At 42.3% G+C, this 23,941-nt stretch overlaps 2 protein-coding genes and 1 non-coding gene across 5 annotated transcripts in view; 1 reads left to right on the forward strand and 2 right to left on the reverse strand.

The window, feature by feature from the left end:
• Window positions 1-4,987, forward strand: part of DIS3L (DIS3 like exosome 3'-5' exoribonuclease) — a 35,335-nt gene extending 30,348 nt beyond the window's left edge. The window contains exons 15-17 of one of the 2 annotated variants that reach the window (XM_032233528.1): window positions 1,701-1,846; window positions 3,699-3,873; window positions 4,530-4,987. In XM_032233528.1, the coding sequence (XP_032089419.1) occupies window positions 1,701-1,846; window positions 3,699-3,873; window positions 4,530-4,844 (636 nt within the window). In that variant the 3' untranslated portion in view covers window positions 4,845-4,987. Of the gene's footprint in view, window positions 1-1,700; window positions 1,847-3,698; window positions 3,874-4,529 lie in introns of those variants that run through there. The other variant, XM_032233529.1, reaches the window with a different exon arrangement.
• A 2,513-nt stretch (window positions 4,988-7,500) lies between these two features.
• Window positions 7,501-21,947, reverse strand: TIPIN (TIMELESS interacting protein). 2 transcript variants are annotated; one of them, XM_032233573.1, is made up of 8 exons: window positions 21,848-21,947; window positions 19,354-19,506; window positions 15,666-15,759; window positions 14,489-14,564; window positions 12,395-12,517; window positions 12,234-12,297; window positions 9,350-9,553; window positions 7,501-7,951 (listed from the first exon to the last, which is right to left on the reverse strand). In XM_032233573.1, the coding sequence occupies exons 2-8, from the start codon at window positions 19,481-19,483 to the stop codon at window positions 7,821-7,823; spliced, it is 822 nt and encodes a 273-aa protein (XP_032089464.1). In that variant the 5' UTR covers window positions 19,484-19,506; window positions 21,848-21,947; the 3' UTR covers window positions 7,501-7,820. The 2 variants fall into 2 exon arrangements, with proteins under 2 accessions (XP_032089464.1, XP_032089465.1); XM_032233574.1 differs by lacking the exon at window positions 21,848-21,947 and adding an exon at window positions 21,312-21,831.
• LOC116519730 lies at window positions 10,663-10,797 on the reverse strand. The gene has a single exon (XR_004256680.1).
• Window positions 21,948-23,941: the final 1,994 nt, after the last annotated feature.

Consider the following 23,941-nt stretch of genomic DNA (forward strand, 5'->3'; position numbering starts at 1 on the left):
ATTCGGAAGCCAATTTTTTAGGATCTAAATGCCATCTATAAAACATCTTATAAAAGTTTTCTCTCAAAAAGAGGTGTCAGGTTTTTGAATTCAGCTCAGAATCTGATAATTCCAATAAAACTCTGAACACGAGGCTACTGATAATCAGTTTTTATTTTCTGCAGAAAGCAAAAAAGACTTGAGGTCATTTTTGTCTCCCACCTTAATAGAGCAGAGCAGAGAGAGAAAACAGGTTCCGCGCCTCACCGTCATGGGAAAAAAATCTTTTTGTAATCTTACACAGCTTGCATAGATCGTCAGAGTGTTAGAAACATTATTTCACGTTACGCAAACCTCATGAATTTTGGTTGTAGCTCCACCCTGGTGGACTAAATAGGACAATGGTTCTTGAACCCCAAAGGAAAGTCAGGGTCTGGTTTCAACGTGGATGATCACGCAGAAGGCCCACCTTAGTCAATAGTTCTTCAAGTGTGGTTCCTGGGGATAGAGAACAAGCTATCCTCCCACATGTGCCAAGTGCTGAATGACAGCAGGATCCAGAATACGGCACTGCTTCCAAACTCACAATAAAAGAGAATATTTGTTGCTCAGGGTTGGAATGAGCGGTCCTTTGATGCTCTCTGAGCTTGCTTATTTTCTTGTAGGCATTTCATCACCCAAACAGTACTGATGATGTTACCTAGTTTGGGTAATGAAACATCTGCAAGAAAACAGCCAAAGATCAGAGACCATCAGGGACCCCCCCCCCCCTTCCAAATGGCATCGTGATGGTAGCTGTATCCTCTTGAGAAGATGCTGACGATGTCATGGAAGCTGCCACAATCAAGGGTGCAGGTGATTTTAGGACTTTTTTGGCTGTGCAGCCATTCAGTTGGGCTGCACAGATGCAAAATCCACAGGTATTATGCATTGGTGTTGCCTACTACTGAATTCCTGGACACGTTCTGGCAGATTTCTTAGCTAGTATTTTTGGAAGAGGGACATGGTGGCTCAGGGGCTAAGGCGTTAAGCTTGTTAATCAGAAAGGTCAGCAGTTCGGCGGTTCGAATCCCTAGTGCTGTGTAACGGAGTGAGCTCCTTTTACTTGTCCCAGCTTCTGCCAGTCTAGGAGTTCGAAAGAATGTAAAAAAATGCAAGTAGAAAAATAGGAACCACCTTTGGGGGGAAGGTAACAGCGTTCCGTGTGTCTTCGGTGTTTAGTCATGCCAGCCACATGACCATGGAGACGTCTTCGGGCAGCGCTGGCTCTTTGGCTTTGAAACGGAGATGAGCACTGCCCCCTAGAGTCGGGAAAGACTAGCACATATGTGTGAGGGGAACCTTTTACCTTTATTTTTGAAAGAGATTTGCCCTCTTGGAGTCAGAGAGCAGTGGCCCAAAGTCACTAGCTGGCTTCGTGCCCAAGAGAGAACTAGAACTCATGGACTCCCAGTTTCTAGCCTGCTGCTTTAACCAGAACACCAAAGTGGCTCTCTAATCCTGGTTTTTCTTTAAAATAGCCACAGTGGATTTTCTGTTTCAAGGGTGCTGGTTAGCTTGTTACAACAGAACAGACCAGCAGTTCAGATCCTGCTGGCAAAGGGACAAGGGCCAAAGAAATGGCAGGCAACATTAGAAGTTCTGGATTTGACAATATCTGAGACCCTAAAACATTTTGAGAGCAACGTCTGTGGCTAATTGCAATTGCTTTCTTCGGAAAGGCGGCCCAGCACGTTCAGAAGGAGTCCACGGGGCTCTTCCAGTGCATGTTCTTCAACGACAAGAGTCCTGCGCGGGAGGAGCAGCGCTCAGCGGACGGAGTGATCTATTCCATCCGAACCAACGGGGTGCTCGTCTTTGTGCCAAGGTGAGGAGGCATTTGGGAGGTGAGGAAAGGCAAGGCACTGGAAGCAATGGCGGAATTTCAAGATAGAAGTTGTTCTGAATTTGCTCCAGTGAAAAAGGGGTGGAAACGTTTTGTCAAGGGAGAGTCAACAGACGAGAAACAGCTACACTTAGAAACTTGGGGAAAGGCTCCATGGAGGTCCCACAATCAGCTAGCAAAGTTTTTTTGCAGGCAGTGGCTGGTAAGAGTTTTCTGAGAAGGATCTCTGCCAAACAGATGCCGTGGTTTATACCTCAATTCATGTAACGGCATGTGAGAATGACTTTGGGAGACGGGAGGAGGAAGAAACGCAGCCTAGACAACAACATGCAAAAGGTATCTCAGCCCACGAAAGGAAAAGAGGCCTGGGAAGTGTCTCAGAAGGGAACCCCCTGGTTCTCTGGAAAGTAAAAGTAAGGAGAGAAGTCTTCCAGACTTCAAGATTCTGAGGTGATAGATGATAGACAGATAGATAGAAAGATAGATAAGATTAGATTAGATTGATAGATTAGACAGACAGACAGACAGACAGACAGACTAAAACATGCATGTACATGTGTGTGTTCCGGCATAACTCTGAAACGCCTCAAGCAATTTCAACCAAACTTGGTACACAGATGACTTACCCTTTGGAGAAAAATATTTGGGGGAGGGGGGGTAAGACACCCCTAACACCGCTCGAGGTATGTGTTCTGTTACAATACAGCCTGTTGTGCCTAAAATGGCTTCTACTGTGCAGGGCACTGGAGTTGCCATGGTAACGGCTTCACAGTACTCCAGAAGGGGGCTCCCACTGGTGAGGGGGGGAAATCCAACATTAGAAATTACATGTGGTCATTTTTTGCTCTGTAAATAAATACCCGAGCAACGCCAGCTAGTCTTACAATAAAGGTACTTTTAGTACTCATGTCTTCAAATATTCTCAATCATCCAAGTCATGTTTGTCCCCAAAAGTTCTTTTCCAAAAGGCAACCAGACTTGGGTGTTTGTTTTCCCTTGAAAACATTTCAGTTCTCATCCAAGAAATGAAGACTGAAGACTGTTTCTTGAATGAGAAGTGGAAGTTTTTCAAGGAAAAAGCCCAGTCCAGTTGCCTTTTTGGAAAAGCACCTTTAGTACTCATGGTTTATTCTTCTTGTCTGGACTTTCCCCAAAGGACTGACATCGCATCTGCCTCTAGAGTAGGTGCTCTGCAGTGGTTCCTTTGAGCATGCTCTGAGTCTCTGATTCAGGGGGCATTTTCCTCCCCCAAATAAGGTATCTAGGACAGGATCTTCATGATGCCAATCCAGAGGGTTCTTTTCTCCAGCAGCTACTGGCTTCCTTTAACTCAGGGGTGTCAAACTTGATTTCATTGAGGGCTACATCAGGGTTGTTTTTGATCTTGGGGGGGCTGGGGTGGGCATGGCCAGCTTGACATCACTCGTGTCGGGGGCACCTATGGTGGCCCAAGTGCTCTGCCAGCGAAAACAGGCTCCCGAGCTCCGTTTTCGTCTGTGATGGGCTCTTGCAGACCTCTGTTGGCGAAAATGGAGCTCGGGAGGGCCGCATACCTAAGCTCCGTTTTCACTGGCAGAGGGTTGCAGAAGGCCGTGGCAGCCGAAAATGGAGCTTGCGAGCCTGGTTTCACTGGCAGGGGCACTGCGGGGCGGTCCTTCGCAGTTTCCAGGGCAGTCCCGTGGGCCAGATCTAAACATTCTGCAGGCCTTGAGTTTGACACCCCTGCTTTAACTTACGGCCAATGACTTGTATTTGATGCATCAGCTTCCTGGCCGTTAAATATAAAGTTATGAAGGATCTTGCTGAAGTATCAAGCATGCCCTTTCTCTTACAGGTATGGCATTAAAGGAGCTGCCTACCTGAGGAGCAAGGAAGGGTTGGTCCTCTCCTGTCCAACCGATGGGAACTATGAATGGCAACCTGGTTCTTTGCAGCGCTTCCCCAGCAAAATTATCGCCACTCCCACTGTCGGAAAGCCTGTGACTTTGAATCTCTTTGATCATGTGACCGTAAGTGATGCATCTTTACGACAGGGTCCCCAACCGGCAACAGTCCGCGGCCCATCAGGAACCGGGCTGTGCAAGCGAGGCCCCATTTGCACATGTGCAGGATCCAGGCAGTGCATGAAACCACACCCCTCCCTGGTCTGTGGGAAAATCTCCCTCCACAGAAACTGCTCCCGGGTGCTCAAAAGCTTGGGGGCCACTGCTTTACTACACACACCATTAAGAGTGGCAGCTGCCACCTTATGCTATTGTGCTCACTATTTGATGACAGACTGCCAGGCACAGTAGGGGGCAGGGGAAAACGTAATGGGAAAATGAAAGTGCGTGCTGTATCTCCTCAAGATGCTGCTTCAAGGTTCTCCAGCATACCAGCAGCATATCAAACTCTGTCTGTATTGTCCATTAAGAAAACATCTTGCTTGAACCTCATTGGTTGCCTGGGAGTGGGTAATGGGAGGTAGATAAGAGATGGGAGGAAGTTGAACTAAGGGATTTTGGCGTGCAGTTTTCGATTCTGGCTTTGCATGATTGCAATAAGCTTGATTTCTAATAAAACTATACCTTTCTCAGCAAAATGGGAGTCAAGGATCGTTTCTATTTAAGAGTTTAAGCTGTGGCAGGTCTGATAGAGAGATTTACTCCGAGTTGTTTTTACCCAGGTGAAAATCTCCGTGCAGATGTCTCGCTGCCATGCAGACAGGATCCAACTTCAGATCACAAGCTGCAAACCATACAAGACTTCAGAAACGGAGGCATCTCAGGGGCCCCAAATGTCTAGAACAGACTTGGTCAGGGAAGTCACGAAGACGGCAGAGGAAACGCAACTTGCACAGAATCTGGCCAAAGCAAACCAGGCAAAGGAAGGATTTGACGAAGAGTATCGGCAAACCCAGTGCAGGAGGAGTTTGTATCACCTGCTAGAAGAAATCAAGGATTTGTCTCTCTTGGATGTATCTGCAGACCATGGAGCGTGAGGCCTCCTTTCGCACAGCTTCTGTGCCAACACCTCTCTTCTTGTTTCCTTGTTTTTTTTTTAAAGTTGTACATTTATTATTACAATGTTATGTAAAAAATTGTGGAGATTCTATTTTGCATTCTTAAATCCATTTACAGCCATTATTGGTCATGGAAGATATGCTTTGTCTTTTATAAATTAAATACAGAGAAATATATATAGCTCTTAAGCACCTCAGGGAGTTAAGTGATGATGTAGCAGCTTAGTTCTTTAAAATACTCCTGCTTGGTAATTTTGACTGTGTAGAAACCTACATTAAGTGAGCTGTTTCAAATTATTTTAATGGGTAGTGTAGCGTTTCTCAACTTCAGCAATTTTTAAGATCATGGATGGCAACTCCCAGAATTCCCTAGCCAGCATGCTGACTCAGGAATTCTGGGAATCAAGAATCTACACATTTTAAAAGTTGCTGGGTTTGAGAAACACTGAGTTAACATTTAGTTATTATAAAAATAACATTTAGTTATTTTTAGTTGTTTTGACATGCAGACGCAGTATTTAAATCAGGGGTTTCCAACTTTGGCAACTTTAAGACTTCAACTCCCAGAATTCCTCAGCCAGCTTTTCTGGGAGTTGAAGTCCACAAGTCTTAAAATTGCCAAGGTTGGAGACCCCTGATTTAAATGACAGGAAATAGTCAGATGTAACTTTAAGAAGAAACTTAGTTCAGTCTTTTTTAAAAATAAAAGTTTGTTTATAGGCAGTGTTTGCTTAGTGTTTGAAGTTTTTGAAGTCTACAGGAAGCAAAACCAAGTAATTTTTGATGTTCAAATATGCTATTTTCTTATGCTGAAAGTTGAATTTGCAAGGTTTCTTTGTAGGAATCCTAATTTATCTATAAAAGCACAAAAACACCTGGATTTGCACAATATACTTACAAATGGTTAACCTAATCCTCTGGATCTGTAATGGACCATGTACTAACCTCATCGGTTCTCTAAATACACTAAAGTGCTGGTGACTGGTTTGTACCTCAATCTTAGTTGCTATTTATAGTACCATGTCCTTCTTATTGAGGGTGGAACTTCCAAGCTTGCTTATTGGTCACACCTGCCTTTTCCCCTGTAGCACAAGCACTCCTCAAGTGAGTTCACAGCAGCTTGGCATAATATGTGAAGCAAGCTTTTATTTCTTAGCAAACGTCTGTGAATTGCCAGGCTTAAGATTTAATTCATACGAATTTGTGGAAGCAATACAAATGTCTTCTCCTTCCCCAACTACAATCAAAGCTGGCAGGCATCACTTTCAGTGGAAGGGCCAAAGATTTCATGGCCTTGTCTGAACTTAGCATCCAGGGGGGGAGGGAGGGGGGGGGAATGGAAAATTAGTGTCTGTGAAACTTGGCTGGTTATAGATGTGGGCATCCACATTGTACAGTTCTTTGTAGTGGTTTTGGAAAATAAAAATGGTTATTCTTTAACCTGTTTTTGTACAATGTGTGCTCACACTCTCTAGACTTGGAAGCCAAATACAAGTAGGGTTGTTTCTTACCTGATTGGAGACTTACAGGGAATTTCTAGTTTGTAACTTACAGTAAGAAGCAAAACATCCTGAAGTTCTAGAGGACGGTGTTGATAAGAACTTTTGAGTTGCCACCAAAAAAAAGCATAGATGTGTTCATCGGGACTCAAGTCTGAGCCACGGGTGTATTTTCTTTCCCCACATCAGGTATGTAAGATATTTTAAATCCAGTCTCTAGATATAAGTTGGAGTCAGTTTGGGTCTGATGTTAAGGTGTCAGAAGGGAAACTTGGGCATAATAGCTGGGTAATCCCTTTTTCTCAGACCCATGAAGGAGACAGTGGCAAACCATTAAGTGTTAGTTGTGATCTGCATGAAATGGAATACTGCGGCCAACTTTGGTCCCCATACTACAAAAAAGATGTTGAGACTGGAAAAAGTTCAGAGAAGAGCAAATAAGATGATCAAAGGCCTCGAGACGAAAACATATGAAAAACGGCTGCAGGATTTGGGTTTGGCTAGTCTAAAGAAAAGAAGAATTAGGGGCATATTGTGTAATGGTAGCAATATTCCAGTATTTGAGGGGCTGCCACAAAGAAGGGGGGGTCAAATTATTCTCCAAGTATCAGAGGATAGGACAAGAAACGAAGGATGGAAACTAGTCAAAGAGAGAAGCAACCTGGAATTAAGGAGATACTTCCTAACAGTGAGGACAATTAACCAGTGGAACAGCTTGACTTCAGAAGTCACTGGATATCTTTTTAAAGAAAAGACTAAACCAGGGGTGTCAAACTCACGTCATCACGGTGGGGTTATGTGACATGGCCAGCACATAACACATCCGGCCATAGGCTGGGAGTTTGACAGCCCTGGAATAGGCAGTCACTTATCTGAAATGGTATAGGTCCTCCTGCTTGAGAAGGGGGCTGGACTAGAAGACCTCCAAAGTCTCTTCCAGCTCTATTCTATTTTTCATTCATCCCTTGCTTCTTTTAGTAAACAAAGATTTTAGTTCACTATTTCTGCATATCCTTCAGTCCATGCCTTTAAATCCAAAAGGTCTGGAGAGCCAATTTCTGGAAGGCAATCATAGCTTTTAACCAGCAATTACGGCATTAGAATATATTTTTTTCAGGTTGAAACTTATATATTAGTTCTGGTTTCCAAGATTTATTATTTTCATTTCTAGTATAAAATATGGGCAATTACAAATATTTCACAATGGGAAAGTTATAAAAGATTTAAATTGTAGAAATATAGCATCATTTGACTTTTATGTATAGTTTTCATTAACGTTTGCTGTACAAATGTTGCTTTAAAGCTTAAAATGTTCTTCCGCTGAAATGAAAACACTTCTTTAAAACGTTGGCATAACAGAAAACACTAAAAATTATAGTAGCTGCCAAATTAACCAGCCCTGACATCTAAAATTGCAGTAAAAACAAAACTATGCTGAAATTCCCATTCCACACAACTAAAAAGTCACTTGCTCTGTACTACTTCGCGTGTCCTCGGTAGCTTGAAAAGGAACACCAGCTTGGTCTATGCAGACCTCGTCCTCCTCCTGAGCTGTAAGGGTGCCGTATTCTTCATTTGTAGGCAACTCTAAAGGAAACAAAAAAAGTTGGCTTTAAAATCATGATTTGTGCATCAGCTCTTTTCCTCTAACATACATAATTACCATGGCAGAGTTTTCCAGCTGGTCAATTGCTTCATGAGTTTTATGAAGTGAAAAAATTCTCTTAAGTAGAAAATGGGAAATAATTATCACTCAGGGATCAACTTGCAGGAAATACTTGATTTAAAAAAAAAACCAATGCACATACTGATAGGCACATACTGGTCATTATAGATTTCCATGGAAGACTATAACCAAATCCTATCAGGCTCTGCCAGAGTTCTCAAAACAGAATCTTGCACTGTTTAAATAACACAGAATATAAGAAACCTTGAGGTGTTTCTCTGTTCCCAGCTTCATCCGTTGGGTGGCTAGAAGTCCCAGTGCCCGGGAAGGACTCGGAGAAAAGTTTGGGGCCAAAACTACACGGGATGAAGCCCAAGTAAAATTTCAAGATGACCCATTTGGTGTAGTGGGAAAGGTAATGGATTAGAAACCAGGAGATCTAGTCCCACCTTAGGTGCAAGGCCATTTGGGTGGCTCTAGGCCAGGCACTCTCCCTCAGCCCTAGGAAGGGGGCAATGGCAAACTACTTCCGAAAAGCCTTGCCAAGAAAACTGATCTCTGAAAATTGGACACAATTTAACAGAAGAAAAACTTTCAATATAGTTAATTACTTATGTATGTAGTAAATTTCCTCTTCTGCCATATTGAAAACAATTCTTGGAGCGGTGCACCCAACAGCTGGGATGGCTGTATCGGGTGAACACTGGTTTACAGCCCTGGCAGTTTGGGGTAGCCTTCCTGCATTTTTGCCAGGAGTTGAGAAATACCGTTGTAAACTGATTTTCTCAGAAAAAAAGAGGGCTGCCTTAATAAACCACAGCAAGGTTGGCTCTGGAATTCTGGGAGTTGAAGTCCACAGGCTGTTAAGGGGCCACAGCTGTCCACCCCCCCCCATTTAAACCCATACTACAATTGACCAACATGAATCTATGTCTCCCAACAATGCGGATTAAGATGCCTGCATTTTTTTCACTAGTTGTTACTCTCAATTATCACCATTAAACAGAGATTGGGTGCCCTTTTTCAAAAATCAAATTAAATGAGAAGCGTCAACTTTCAACCACAGCCTGAAGTGGTGAATTCTAGCAACACAAACATGAAAATTCCCTCCAGCCATTGTGTTCAAAGTTCTACTTATTTAAATTATTTAATAATAATATTAAAATTACTATTTACTCTTTGGCTTTCAGGAAAGCAGCTTTTGGGGGATGGAAAGAGGAGCCTCTCTAGGTTTAAAATTGTGACTTTTGAGCAGGAACCTGAGCATTCTGGTGTCCCCAAAATGCCTCGGTCTTTCACAGTGGATACTTAGAGCTCACCATCACTCTGAGATTGACTGAGCTGGTTTTTGGCTTGTCTTCTTTCAAGGGCTCTTCGTCTGTTCCTTTCAATTCTCTGCTGTTGCTCCTCGGTCAGGGCAGGACTTAAAGATGGAGAACCAGATTCTTTGGGGGTATTCTGCGTTTCGGGAAGGAAAGCTGGTTCCTCGGTGGCTGGGCTTAGTCTGTTGGTCTCATCTTCACCTGTTTTAGATGGAAGAGTATCACTATTCATCAATTATCAGCAAGGCCAGTATTTCTCAATCGTAACAACTTGAAGCTGTGTGGACTTCAACTCCCACAATTCCCCAGCCAACTGGGAGTTGAAGTCCACACAGCATAAAGTTGTTATGATTGAGAATCATTGATCTAGACCCGGGGTCTCCAACCTTGGCAACTTTAAGACTTGTGGACTTCAACTCCCAAAGCTGGCTGAGGAACTCTGGGAGTGGAAGTCCATAAGTCTTAAAGTTGCAAGGTTGGAGACCCCTCATCCAGGCAACCTTGACAGTTATTTATTTCATTTCATTTATACTTTATTTGTATGCCGCCCTTTTCCCTAAGGGGACTCAGTTAAGCTGGATTGCTTCAAAAAAAGTCCTCCAGGGATCACTTCACCCTTAAGCCATATCTCATTGCTAGAAACGCCCAAATCAATATGCCCTCTTTTCAGGATATGTTCATTTTTTAATTTATTGTTCGATCTGCATGGTTGCCCACTTCTCTAAGCAACTTTGGAGTGGCCATACAATAAAGAAACCTAGTTGTAAAACTATTTACATACCGTATTTTTCAGAGTATAAGAAGCACTCCCCCCACACATACACACACACAAAAAGTGGGTGGAAATGTCTGCATCTTATACAGCAAATGTTGCCAAAGCCCCGCCCACCTACTTGTCCCCACCCTTCAGCCTCTGCCTCCCAGCAATTTGCCTCCTTGCAGCAAACAGCAAACAGCTTGGTCATGCCCCTTTTTCAGCCTCCACGCATCCCATTTTTAACCTGTTCCAGGCGCCGATGGGTGACAACAATCCCCGCAGCCTAGAACAGCTGATTGGGAGGAATTCCGGGAGGCAGATCCAACCACCAATCAGCTGCTTGTGCTAAATCAGGCTGTGCTGAAGCTGACCACGCTGTTTGCTGCAAATTGCTGGGAGGCAGAGGCAGATTATTTCCCCTCCCCAAAAGCTTGATGTGTCTTATACTTCAGAGCATCTTATAGTCCGAAAAATATGGTAATCTTTGGAATTCATACCAAAGCAAGCACTGACATCGTTTTTCTTTCCTTGCAACCCGATCCTTTCATAAATAAATGTATGGAACCATCGCACAGAAATCTGATAACTAGACAGACACTGTCGGCAGGAACCATTGCATTAATGTGTGTGGCTGCCTGGGGATGTATTGTATTGCTTACAAGTACAACCGATAATTTATCACAGCCACATGTTTTGAAGAAAGAGAGTAAAACAACTCCTTATAACAGTCTGAACAGTTTTCCCTGGCTTTCAATTGTTTGGAAATCAGTAACTGAATTTCTTCCCAATTCCAGTTTGTCTCTTAACATATACTCTCAAAGTCATTCTTAACCCATTCAAATAAATTTAATGAAATTCACCACTGTCCTAACGATTTCCAATATTTCTACCTATTACAGACATGAGCATTTTACGACCCTGACTCAAGTTAATTGCCCACTCCTGACCTAGCCACATTCACTTAACAACCGTGTTAATAATTTAAAAACTGCAGTGATTTACTCAACAAGTGACTCAAACAAGAAGGCAAGAAAGGTCATAAAATGGGACAAAACTTACTTAACAAATGATTCGTTTAGCAACAGGAATTTGGGGTTCAATTATGTTTGTAAGTCGAGGACTACCTGTAGTCCTTATGAAGAAAGAAGTAGAGGATTCTTAACCAAAATATGATAGCTGGGATTCTTGGGAAAAGTGACTCCAATTTATATGGAAAGCGTCTGGTTAGGCTATAGTGGAATTGGGATGGTTTTGCTCTTACTCATCAAAACATTCATTAACAAACACACACAGGTGTTTTATTTTCTAGGCTTACTCAATAGAAACTATAGGCAATCCTCAACTTACAACCATTTGCTTGTTCAAAGTTACAATGGCACTGAAAAAGTGACTTCTGACCGATCCCCGCACTTACAACGGTTGCAGCATGCCCAATAGTCACGTGATCAAATTTTGGACACTTGGCAACTGGCGTGTATTTATAGCAACTGCAGGGTCTCAGTCATGTGATGGGCCATTCGGGACCATCCCAACTGGCTTCCGGCAAGCAAAATCAACAGGAGAAGCTGGATTTGCTTAATGCCCATGATTCACTTAACCACCATGGCAAAAAAAAAAAAAAAGGTCATAAAATCAGGTGCATCTCATTTAACTCCTGAATTGCTTAGCCACAGAAATCCGTGTTCATAAGTTGAGGTCTACCTATCCTCTTCTTTTAATGACCCCATAATCCCTTGCTGGGTGGAGTCTGGGCAACTGAATAGAGCTGGGTGTTTTAATGGCCAGATGCCCTTCCTGTCCCAAAGTGGAGTTTTGTTCAGCAGATATATTCTCGTAGTGCCCAAGGAGAGAAATATCTGCCTCTACCTAGGATTGAACTTGCAGCCTCCTGATGGTAAGGGGAGAGCTTCGCCTGAGAGGTCTAACTATGCTACATGATTAACATAAGTTCCTCAGTATAAATTCTCGTTAATTTTAACTGAGGATTAATAATTTCGAATAACTAAAGACTAAAAATCCTAGACCATTATTATTTATTATTTTATTGTTTTTTCTCAGGGGCATTTACGTTTGATCAATTCAAACGAAAAGAATCGAGTGCAAATGTTTTAAAGCCATACATGCCTTCATGATTTCTGAAGTCTTCGTTCGAAAGAGGGAGATCAAGTCGAATTCTCTTTAAGGACGCCTAGAGGGGCAAAGGTAATGCTGTTTATCCCAGGTCAAGAGGTGTAAGCTTTCCCTTGTTTTATCCGCACCCCCCAACTAATCCTGTTAACACTCACCTGAACAGGTTTTTTATTTCCCAAGCTCTCTATTGTCTCCACAACGTTTTCAAACTGAAGTTGGGGGAAGAGGCGGTGGGCCCAATGTTCCATGTGCCTTATAAGCGTCTTCAGGTCGGCTGCCTAAACAAAGGAGAATACTTTTGACCAGCATAGCAACAGGAAACTGGAGGGACCCCTCCCTTTTAAGTCTTCCCAAAGGCCACGAAGAGCATTAAGCTAGGATGGCATTCAGTTTGGAGGCTGTTGGTCTGAGCTGGCAACTGATGGGAAGGGTTGTTTTCTTTTGATTTTTCTTCTTACTGTCTCTTTGAGGGCCCTGGGATCATTAGATAAGCTGTGTCCTTCCGAGGTGGGTAAAACAAGGACCCAAATTGTTGGAGGCAAGAGGCCAACTCTGTAAACGGCTTAGAGTGGTCTGTGAAGCACTGCGAAGCGGTATATAAATCTAAGGGCTATTCTTGTTGGCAAAAATGGTCCCTCTTCATTTTAATATTTAGTCAAGTAGTCTAAATGCTGTTGCTATACGAGACATGTTTTTTAAATAAATAAATGAGACCTGTCTGTCACTAGGGTTTATTTTGTTGTTTAATTCAAAGGATTTGGTGAAACCTTCTTTATATGTATCACGTAAAGCAGGGCTCCCAACCGTCGGGCAGTGGCCACTGCTGAGCCGTGAGCCATTCGGAACTGGGCCACCAAAGCGGCAGGGGAACTCACACACAGACACTCCCATTCCCAGGCCTGGACAAACCGGTTGCTACAGTATGTGATGTTTATACTACACCTACATTCACTGTCCTTGTGAGCTTTTTTTTCCTCCTTAGCAGAAATTTGAGATGCTAGAAACACCTTGGCTTTCCATCTGAATTGGACTGGCTCTTTTACATCGATGGCAATAATTATTTCTGCATTAGGCATTTGAAGTAGAATAGAATGAATGAGCTGGAAGGGACCTTGGAGGTCTTCTAGTCCAGCCCTCTGCTCAAACAGGAGAACCTATACCATCTCAGACAAGCTGCTCTCCAGTCTTTTTTTAAATATAAACTTCCAGTGATGGAGCACCCACAATTTCTAGAGGTAAGCTGTTCCATTGGTTAACTGTCCTCTCTGTTAGGAAGTTTCGCCTTAATTCCAGATTGCTTCTCTCTGTGGTTAGTTTCCAACCATTGTTTCTTGTCCTGCCTTCTGGTGCTTTGGAAAATAAGTTGACCTCCTCTTTCTTTGGGGCAGCCCCTCAAGTATATGAAGAAAATGCAGCATTTTAGCCTCTCCTGGCCTCTCCCTGTTAGCACCACACCATCTGACCATTTAATAGCCTTATAAACAGGTTAAATGCCGCAAGAGCATTCAGAAAAGAACTTTTAGAACCCCACATCTTAATATTAGAATGCACTTCTCCTTTTTTTGGTTTCTGTTTTTAAGATGTTGTATTCAGATTGTTGTGTCTTGAGACTGCATTCAGGTAGTCCTCAACTTACAACAGTTCATTTAGTGATGACTTGAAGGCATAACAGCACTGTAAAGTGACTTATGACCAGTTTTCACACTTATGACCGTTGCATCATCTCCATGGTCATCTGATTTACATTCGGATGTTTGACAACTGACTCATATTTATGACGGCTGCAGTGTCCCGGAGAATCATGCAATCCCCTTTTCCAACTTTCTGACAAGGGAAGTCCAGGAGGAAGCCAGATTCACTCAACAGCTGAATTACTAAGTTAACAACTGCTGGATTCACTTAACAACTGTGGCAAGAAAGGTTGTAAAATGGGGTAAAACTCACTTAACTAATGTCTCACTTAGCAACAGAAATTTGGGGCTCAATTGTGACCATAAGTCAAGGACTACCTGTAATATGTCTGTCATTTCATTATTATCCAGAATATCTTTATTTGAATAATTATTTTGTCTGCAGAGATGGAGCCTCAACAGTTGCAGAAGTATAAAATCAAACAAAAAATACTTAAAATAATCAGGCTGGCATGGAAGCTCTGGAAATTTCAGCCAGTATATCAAAGACATTACAACTTTGACATATTTTAGACTATATATGGATACAACAACTACAAAAATCCACCAATTTCTTACCTCGTGACCTTTACCTTTGAACGTTACATTGTCGAACAAATTGCACAAAGCTGGAAGTCCGCGCTCTGAAATCAATCTGCAAACATTAGAAGGGTCTCCAGTTACTTGGGAAATATCATAAATAGGTTCTCCATCATCCAAGATCTTGAAAGAGAAAGTCAACCCTTTATGAGTCTTAGTCCTTGTCCAGCCAACAGGCTTTGTTGCAGGATTTACTTTCCAAGTCCTTTAATCACCTTCCCACAACCCCCCTCTGGAGGCCCAGCAGGGTTCATAAAGGAACAGTACATTTTGCAACACATAATTCCCAAATCAACACATTTTACACAAAAATTGAAATCAGTCAGTCTTGACTTTTTTTTTTACAAAATACAGCTATCCTCTATTTACGATCACGATTGAGCCCAATGTTTCTGTTGCTAAGTGAGATAGTTGTTAAGTGAGTTTTGCTCCATTTTTACCACCTTTCTTGCCACAGTTGTTAAGTGAATCTCTGCAGTTCTTAAGTTAGTAACACGGTTGTTAAGTGGATCTGGCTTCCTCATTGACTTTGATTATCAGAAGACTTACAAAAGGAGATTATATGACCCCAGGAGTCTGCAACCGTCATAAATATGAGTCATTTACAAGTGTCTGAATTTTGATCACGTGACTAAAGGGATGCTACAATAGTCGTATGAAAAATGGTCATGTCACTTTTTTCAGTGCTGTTGTAACTTTGAACGGCCACTAAATGAATGGTTGTAAGTCAAGGACTATCTGTAGAAACCAGGTGTTAAGATCACAGGCACTTAAGAAAAATCCATGAAGCAAGTCAGGGCAATCCCATAGCTAAATGTCAAGGAGTGAGCCCATGTGTCTCTAGCGGAAATTACAGGCAGCTGAGGGGCTTCCCAATACTCAACAACAAAAGATGTTTCTCATAACTTTGGGAGGACAACGAACAGGTCAACCGAGAAAAAAAATAGCCTATCATCTCTGTTCCAGGAGTTTGGCCTGAAAACCATTTTCAAAACAGCAAAATTGAGGCTTGTGTAGCATATATACATACATATGCATACATATACATATATACATACATACATACATACATATATTGTATGTATGTACATATTTTTACATGCATACATATAAAAATAGGATAGCATCATACAGGGAGTAAAAAATGACTACATACCTTTGAGCATCTAATCTGGGTATTGTTCTTTTAACAGCTTTTCTTGTGGTCACAGAAGAATCCTTGCTTTGTGTCAACTGATTTCCCTCTGGATCTGGTGAATGAAATAAAATCTAATTCTAAAAATAGGAACACAAATTGTACCTATAGGATTTTCGTCATGAATTATTCATATTAGGAAATACATCTAGCTAAAATATGTGTACAACCAAGAAGAGAATGCCAAAGATAACAGGATAGCCAATATTAAAAGAGACAGTATTACTAGCAAGGGCCAATCTACTGCAAGTGGGCAGAAATGGTGTTGAAGATAAGGCATGACTTTTATCTACCCAGGCTCAAAATGTGCAAATATGGTTCCTATAGGCACAACAGATATTACTTGAGTAAATATTAAAATGAAGAGAGGCTATTCTTGCCAACAAGAATAGCATTTAGCAATAGCACTTACTTATATACCACTTCACAGAGCTTTACATCCCTCTCTAAGTGGTTTACAGAGTCAGCCTGTAGGCCCTAACAATCTGCTTCCTAATTATACCAACCTCGGAAAGATGAGTCAATTTTGAGCTGGTCAGGATCGAACTGCTGGCAGTCAACAGAAGTAGCCTGCAGTCCTGCATTCTAACCACTGTGCCTCTACAGCTCTTATATGAACATGCCCTATCAAGTCCATATAGGAGAAGGCTGGAAAAGCTTAACCTTAGGAGCAGCTAAATGAAGAAAAAGGCCTTTGCAATATGGTGGGGAAAAAATCATGAGAATTCCTTGGACCCCTCAGAACCAAATAATTCTAGATGAAGTACAATTAGACTGCTAAATGAAAGAAAAGTTCATGTCAGACCTATCCGAGTCTGATCCCTTAGGGAAGTAAAACTCTCCACTCCATTTGAAGTGAAAAGGCACTTTTACTAAGATTGCAGGAGAGTCAAGCAGAATCTAAAATTCCTGAGCGCCAATACAGAACTAAAGCTGAGGTGTTTGGGCTGGTAAAATTCCACTCTCGGGACAAACGGCCTTGAAGAGGTCAGTGTGCCCACACAACACAGATTCCAAACGGCTCTGTTCTTCCTCAACTGTCAAATCCCCGCCTCCCAATTTCCCATCATAAAGGTATTACAGCAAATTGCTCATTTGTTCCCCCCTCCCTTCCCCGATTAATGGCAAAACGCTAAGCCAGAGCTGCTGGTTCTGTTTAAATGTTTTGGCCACATAATGATAACTGAAGGGTCATTGGGAAAGCCTGTGGGGAAAAATCGAACGCAAAAAAACAACAACCCAAGAGGACAAGGTGAGAAATAGCATCACTGATGAACAAGCTTACATAAATGAATGCCAAGGAGCCACTGTCTGACAATCCTGGCAAAATTGGGTTCTTCAAGACCAACCAAACAACATAGCTAGAAATGCCACAGGTTCTACTGACCCCAGCATCAGAGATAGGTCGTTTTAAATTTTTACTTCCCTTTCATTGATTCTCAGAGACTGCCTGGACAAGTTGTTGGTAAGGTTTTCCACAAGTGGTTTGCCATTGCCTCCTTCCTAGAGCTGAGAGGACGTGACTGGCCCCAAATCACTCAGATCGCTTTGTGCCCAAGGGAGGACTGGAACTCATAACCTCCTGGTTTCTAGCCAGTATCGCTACACCATCTAAGTTATGATATATTGATATTTTGTTGTTCCTTTTGTTTTTTTTTAGAAAATGTATATGGCTGCCCACTCCGTTTCAGTGACTCTAGACAACCCTTTTAAATTATTTTTAATTACATGTGACTTTTTCAGCCAGATAGAAAATATGTACACTAGTTCAAGTTTTTGCCACAGCTCTGCCATGTGCAGCATATATACATATACATATACATATACATATACAAATACATATACATATACATATACATATACATATATATATATATATATATATATATATATATATATATATATATATATAGGATTTTTTACAACCCCTGGTAAGCCCCAATTATGGGAGGAAGCTAACTGCTTCCATCATCTGTCCTTCGGCTCGTCACAAGAGTCCATCACGACAGAAACCCAATATTTTTACTGTTGCCTTTGTTATATTTGTGTTTTTTTTAATTTGTGCTGATAAATAATAAAGGGAGACTAGTATAGATCTATTTCAAGCTATTTAGCTCTCATCAGCTAGCCATACTGATGAGAGCTAAATAGCTTGAAATAGATCTATACTAGTCTCCCTTTATTTATTTATCAGCACAAATAATATATATATATATATATATATATATATGTATGTATGTATGTATGTATGTATGTATGTATGTATATATATAAAATACATACACACACACAGACACATACATAAAGGTCACGTGCGGTGAGGTTTATGGCTGATGAGGCAGCAATTTTTTTAGACTTGTGGACTTTAACTCCCAGAATTCCACAGCCAGGCATGCTCATGCTCAACCAAGGTCAGTCCGGCTCGGGGGAAGCCGGCCACCCTGTGAAGGGTCCGGCCTGGCCTTCCTGCTGCCTTCCACCCTAGGATTCAGCCACCGCACTGCCCGCCAGAGCTGCACAGCATCCGGGGCGTGCTTGTCGGGCGAGGGCAGCGCAGGTGGGGCGTGGATGGAGCGGAGGAAGCCTCTCCCCACACCTTCCCAAAAGAACAAAGGGAACTCTGCCGCCGCTCGGGCAACTTGACCAGCCTCTCTCGTGGCGGTTCTCCAGCACCGAGTCTGGGACTCCCTGGAGGAACTGCAAGTGCCGCAGGCTGGACTGAAGCCGGAGGTGATGCCCCTCTGGCCAGGTAAGGCGGGCTGCCCTCCCTGCCTCTCCTACCCACTTCCCTCTCTTCACTCAAACAAACTCTCTCTCAAATACACATACACACACAAAATTGCACCAGGAGGATGAAGTTTGAATTCCTCCCCCTCCCTCTGACCCACATGTACCTTTTCCAGCTGTTTCCGAGAGGATTTCAACTCTGCTCTTGCCTTGTTTCTTCTGAAGAAGCCCCGCCCAAACAAGCGCCCTCTACTATGAGGCAGGAGAACTGCGTGCTTAACTTAAGGGTTAAAAGCCTAAAAATTCCTGACGTAGGAGAGGCACACAGTTCTCCTGCCTCATAGTAGAGGGCACTTTTTAGAGGCTTTTTTAAACAGTTAAGCAGAGCAATCGGTGAGGCAAGCTCAGGCAGCAACTAGCTCAGCCTGACCTCAGCTCTCGCCTTTTTCCTTTTACATTTTTTTTTCTTTTCATGACAGTGGTGAGGCTGTGCCTCCCCTGCCTGCACATCACTGATATATACAATACAATAGCAGAGTTGGAAGGGACCTTGGAGGTCTTCTAGTCCAACCCCCTGCCTGGGCAGGAAACCCTATACCGTTTCAGACAAATGGCTATCCAACATCTTCTTAAAGACTTCCAGTGTTGGGGCATTCACAACCTCTGGAGGCAACTTCTGTTCCACTGATTAATTGTTCTAACTGTCAGGAAATTTTTCCTCAGTTCTAAGTTGCTTCTCTCCTTGATTAGTTTCCACCCATTGCATGCATATAATTATATATAAAATGAAATCCTCCTAAAATAACTGGTATTACTAGCATTGACCATTTATCTGCATGTATATTTTGGAGAAACTCCCAACGAATATTGTAAGGCTTATCCACAAATAAACAGATATTTCAATTGTCAAGAGAATAGTTACCTCCATTGAGTAAGGCATCTTCAGCTGCCCCCCCTGGAGAGTCTGGGGGGAGGAGGGGCTGAAAGGTCTCATCGTGGGTGTTTTCATAATCAGGAAGATCGAACAAATTGTTTTCAACAGGATCTATCATGTTGCCTCAAGAACGCTTAAAACCTGAAGATATCAATAAAAAGAGGAAGAGGAAATATAAAGCTGAAGAGCAGAATTCTGAAATCTTTGCAGAACTAAATGACATCTCAAAATTCAGCGATACCCAATTCCTACAACTGTTCTTCCTGCTTTAGCCTTCAGTCCCCTAATCATTTTTATTGCATTTTTCTGCACTTGGTAGTCTCACCATCTTTTTTTATATTGTGGCGACAAAAATGGGATGCAGTGTTCCAAGGGTGGTCTTAGCAAGGCCTTATTGCTAAATGTTATTAACCCTTCACGTGATCTTGATTATATGTCTCTGTTTATACAAACAAGAATTGTATTAACTTTTTTGGCGGCGACTGCACACAGCTGGCTCATATTTAAGCAATTGTCCACTAGGACTCCAAGATCTTTCTCTCTCTTAGTGCTGTTTAGCCAGGTACTTACCTGTTCTATTTTTCTTCTTGTGCCATATCTATCATCAGACATTGGCGATCATGTTGGCAATCCTATTTTTGTAAATGTACCTTTACATTTCAGTTGCCTTTTAATTCAACTCCTCCCCTATAATTCTGCATTCTTTTCCAAATTATTCAATTTTCTGTTTCTTTTTGTCTATATTCGTTTTCTATCCACTGATAAAAACATCCCCATATCTTATAATACTCTGGTTCTTCCTTCTCTTTAATTGCCAATGTTAATCTGTTCATTTCTGCAGTCTAATATTCTTTTTAATTACCTCACCCTCTGAGGGAATTTTTTTCCATTTTCCAATTTTGTGCAAATACAATTCTAGCTGTAACTATTACGTGAATAATTAAATATACACTTTTTTTACCATATTTCTCTGGTAAAATACCCAACAAAAACAGTTCCAGCTTTAAATCAATATGCTGCTGTATCATCCTTTCCCACACATGCAAATTTTTGCCCAATGTTTTTTTGCCTCTGCACATGTGCCCCACATATATATGGGCCTGGTGTCTAGGAAATTTCTCCTTAGTTCTTTAAGTTGCTTCTCTCCTTGATTCGTTTCCACCCATTGCTCCTTGTGTTGCCCTCAGGAAAGATGGGAGACAGTACTATGCCAGTGAAGGAAATGAATAAATAAAAATAAATTACTCTTTCATGTAAAAGTGTAAAATGTAACACGAAGGTATGAGACTCTTGGAGCTGTTTTTCCTGAATGTAAATTAAACACAAATGTAAGCAGTAAAGACACTACAGGATGACTTGCTAAAATTCCTTTGGTATTGAAATACAGTAAAGTCAAGTCTGAAGACAAGGACACTAGTTAGTGAGATTGGAACACAGATGAGTTAAAGGGGTCTGCAAGAAAAGTCAGGCCGACCTCTTGAAAGATGAATTAACTTCAAAGAATGACCTTGGAGGTGGGGAGGGCTTCTTCTCAGGCGTTGGGCGTAATGATTAGAAAAGTATAAATTGTACTGATGGGCTGGCTGCTAAAGCAAGATCATGGCACACACTGGAAAGTAAATCAGGAAGACTGTAATGGGGAAGGGGGTGTCTGTCTGTCTGTCTCACAAGAACAAAGAATGCTTATCAACAGGAAATATGCGTGTGTAAAGCTTGTTGCAATTATGGATAGCTGGAAAGCTGATAAAAAATAACAAGAATTAGACAATTTGCAGATCTCAGCTAAACGTTAGCAATGGAGGTGACCTGCAGCAAATGGAATGCGCATTAGATAACTCCTGGGGCATTCATTAGCCAAGGATTAGCAATGGGACAGCAATAGACTATTAGAACAAATTGTAGAAATTGCTAAAATATTTATTAGAGGAAAGTTCTTATTATTTCACCTTGTCCCGCCTTCTCCTTTAATGAAAATGTGCAAAGCTCCCTTAATCCTTTGTTCTTTTGTTCTTGGCCTTTTGACCAGGAACCCTTTTCCTTGGAGTCCTCCCATAAAAAGCATTCAGAAAACCTGCACCTCGTGTCTGGCGTCCATCATCGGCTTCGGCACCAAACTCAGACCCGAATTGGAGACAACAGTATTGCTTGAAATCTGTGTTTTTGCGCTCCTTGTACTCAAGCCATTGGGTAACCTCTATTCCATTTCTTTGCAATAAACCTTTTGAATTTTGAACCAGACTCGTCTTTCGAATTGTGAGCGTAAGGATTGGGTTTTAATCTCTCACGTCAGGAAAGAATGTCGCCCTGGAGTTGGCTCTCCTGGTGGCCTCCCATCCACGGACTGACCGGGACAACCGGGGCTTCCCAAATGAACCTCCTGCGCCAGAGAGAGAAGCCTCCCAGCGCAGAGGATGTCCATCCAACCCGCACCCCAAATATCCCGCTGCCTCCCGAAAGGCTCCGCCATCCCGCTCCTTCATACCAAGAGAGTCGGCTTCGCCTTCGCCGGCTGCTCCGGACACAGTTGATCCCGCCTTCTGCGCTGCGCTTCCGCTTCCGGAGCGAAGGAAAAAAACCGCGGGAGCGCGGGAATCGCAGGCGGGCATCTCGCGTCCTCTCGCGTGAGGAGCCGCGGTACCATAAACTTAAAAATGTAGAGCGGCCAAAGGTGCTATCCCCCCCCCTCAAGAAGCAACTGGAGTTTTTTTTTCTTTGAAGACGTTTCGCTTCTCACCCGGGAAGCTTCCTCCCCCCCCCCTCTTTCCAGTCAGAGCTGAGGAAGCTTCTTGGAAGAGAAGTGAAACGTCTTCAAAAGAAAAAGCAAAGTCCAGTTGCTTCGTGAAGAAAAAGTATCTTTGGGAAAACCATAACCTGGATGGCTGAGAATCTCCATAGCTGTAGAGAGAGGTCACGTTCTCTCTCCTGCTCAAACACCTTTTAAAAAGCAGGTCTTCCAACTTGGCAACTTTAAGACTGATGGACTTCAACTCCCAGAATCCTCCAGGCACAACTTTAAGACTGGTGGACTTCAACTCCCAGAATCCTCCAGTCAAAATAGTCCACCAGTCTTAAAGTTGCCAAGTTGGAAGGCCTGCGTTTTAAAAGGTTGACATTCTGCAAAGCGGGTGGGCAAAAAAAATAGAAAGAGGCTTGTTTAGATTGTGTCTAGGTCCTTTGGCCGGCATTAAAAAAATAGCTGCAATGGAAAGGAGGCCACGAGGAAATCCCCAGGTTATGGATAAAGTGGGGGAAAGCAACTTCAGTCCTGCTGTGAAACAAAGCAAACCCGGGTGCTGCAACCCAGGAAAAAACAATGCTGCCCTTCACTACTGCAGGGGCCTCCTTCATGGAGATGCCACCCTCAGATACAAACGCCTTCCCCCCATTCCAGATAGCTTGGGTGAAAAGGCAGCCCAGCCCAGCTGAGAGGTCCCATCAGGTGAGAGAAGTTCCGAATGAGGAAGAGGTCACCTCTATAAAAAATCTCCTATCTCTGCCACGCTCATATTCCGGTGGGTGACGTTCCTCCTCTGCGCATGCGTATCCACTCCCGGCCTGCCCTGCCCTCGTATTTATGGGCCGCTCTGCTGCCGCCGAGTGCGCATGCGCTGCTGTTGCCGCTACAACTTTCTTAGAACTTTGGGCAGTTCGTTCTGTGCGTTTATTTTCTGGTCGGGTTTGCTAGTGTAAGGTTTTTAAACCTAAATATTAATGTTTTTTAAAAATCTCTGTACGTTTTTCTAGTCTAATATTATGCTGTATGTATTAAATAGTATAGTCTTTATTGTCATTGTACAATATAAATACAACGAAATAGGTAAGAATAATTGAGTTTTAATATTGTGGGGTTTTTTTTGCTAGCTGGGTTTTCTTTGAGCATGAAATCTTGTTGCATTTTTTAGGACACTTCTCTGACGATTCTGCTGCTTTTGTGCTGCAGCGTCTACTGAGTTGCCTGTCCATGTGGACACGCCCAGTGATTTACTGCTGGTCACTCCCCCTGTTGGCTGGGGCATTTGAGAGTTGTAGTTCTTTAGGCTTAAGACTTAGAATAACTTTATGGTCACTTTGAATGTAATTGGCATACATTAAAATGAAATCCCGTTGCATACAACTCTCGAAAGGGTCTCTACCTCCAATTGACACTACATAAACATGACAAAATAAGTACAAAATTCTGCATATATAACACACAGTATGTTGTATGCCATGTGGCAAAGTATGTTGTCTGCTGGATAATACACCTTGAATGAACTAGACACAATTGCTTCTATTACTGACCTGTGCACAAGACAGCTTGTCTTTTTGACAGCTAGTGTAACAAGTGTGCCATTGCAACAGAATTAAAAAGCCATAGTTAAGAACCCCCTGGGTTAGAAGGTATTTGGAAGAGTTGCTAAATCAAAGGATGGAGTTGAGCCCCAGAATTATTTTTATTAGGGATCACAAAAGAAAAATATGGAAAAGGTGGACTATATTTAATGCTGCATATTTTAACGGTGGCAAGACTAGTTTTTGCACAAAAATTGAAAAATAAAAAGAGACTCCATCGGAAGAAGAAATAATAAATAAGATA

Source organism: Thamnophis elegans, chromosome 16 (genome assembly GCF_009769535.1).
Source record: "Thamnophis elegans isolate rThaEle1 chromosome 16, rThaEle1.pri, whole genome shotgun sequence".
NCBI classification, from domain to species: domain Eukaryota; kingdom Metazoa; phylum Chordata; class Lepidosauria; order Squamata; family Colubridae; genus Thamnophis; species Thamnophis elegans.

Bases quoted from the DNA above. Each gene is read 5' to 3' on its own strand.
- TIPIN (XM_032233573.1), bottom strand. From the start codon at position 19,483: ATGATAGATCCTGTTGAAAACAATTTGTTCGATCTTCCTGATTATGAA. The intron at 12,518-14,488 runs GTAAGAAATTGG...TCCTTTGTTTAG, and splicing joins TCAAAGGTAAAGGTCACGAG to GCAGCCGACCTGAAGACGCT. The intron at 12,298-12,394 runs GTGAGTGTTAAC...TTGCCCCTCTAG, and splicing joins GAAATAAAAAACCTGTTCAG to GCGTCCTTAAAGAGAATTCG.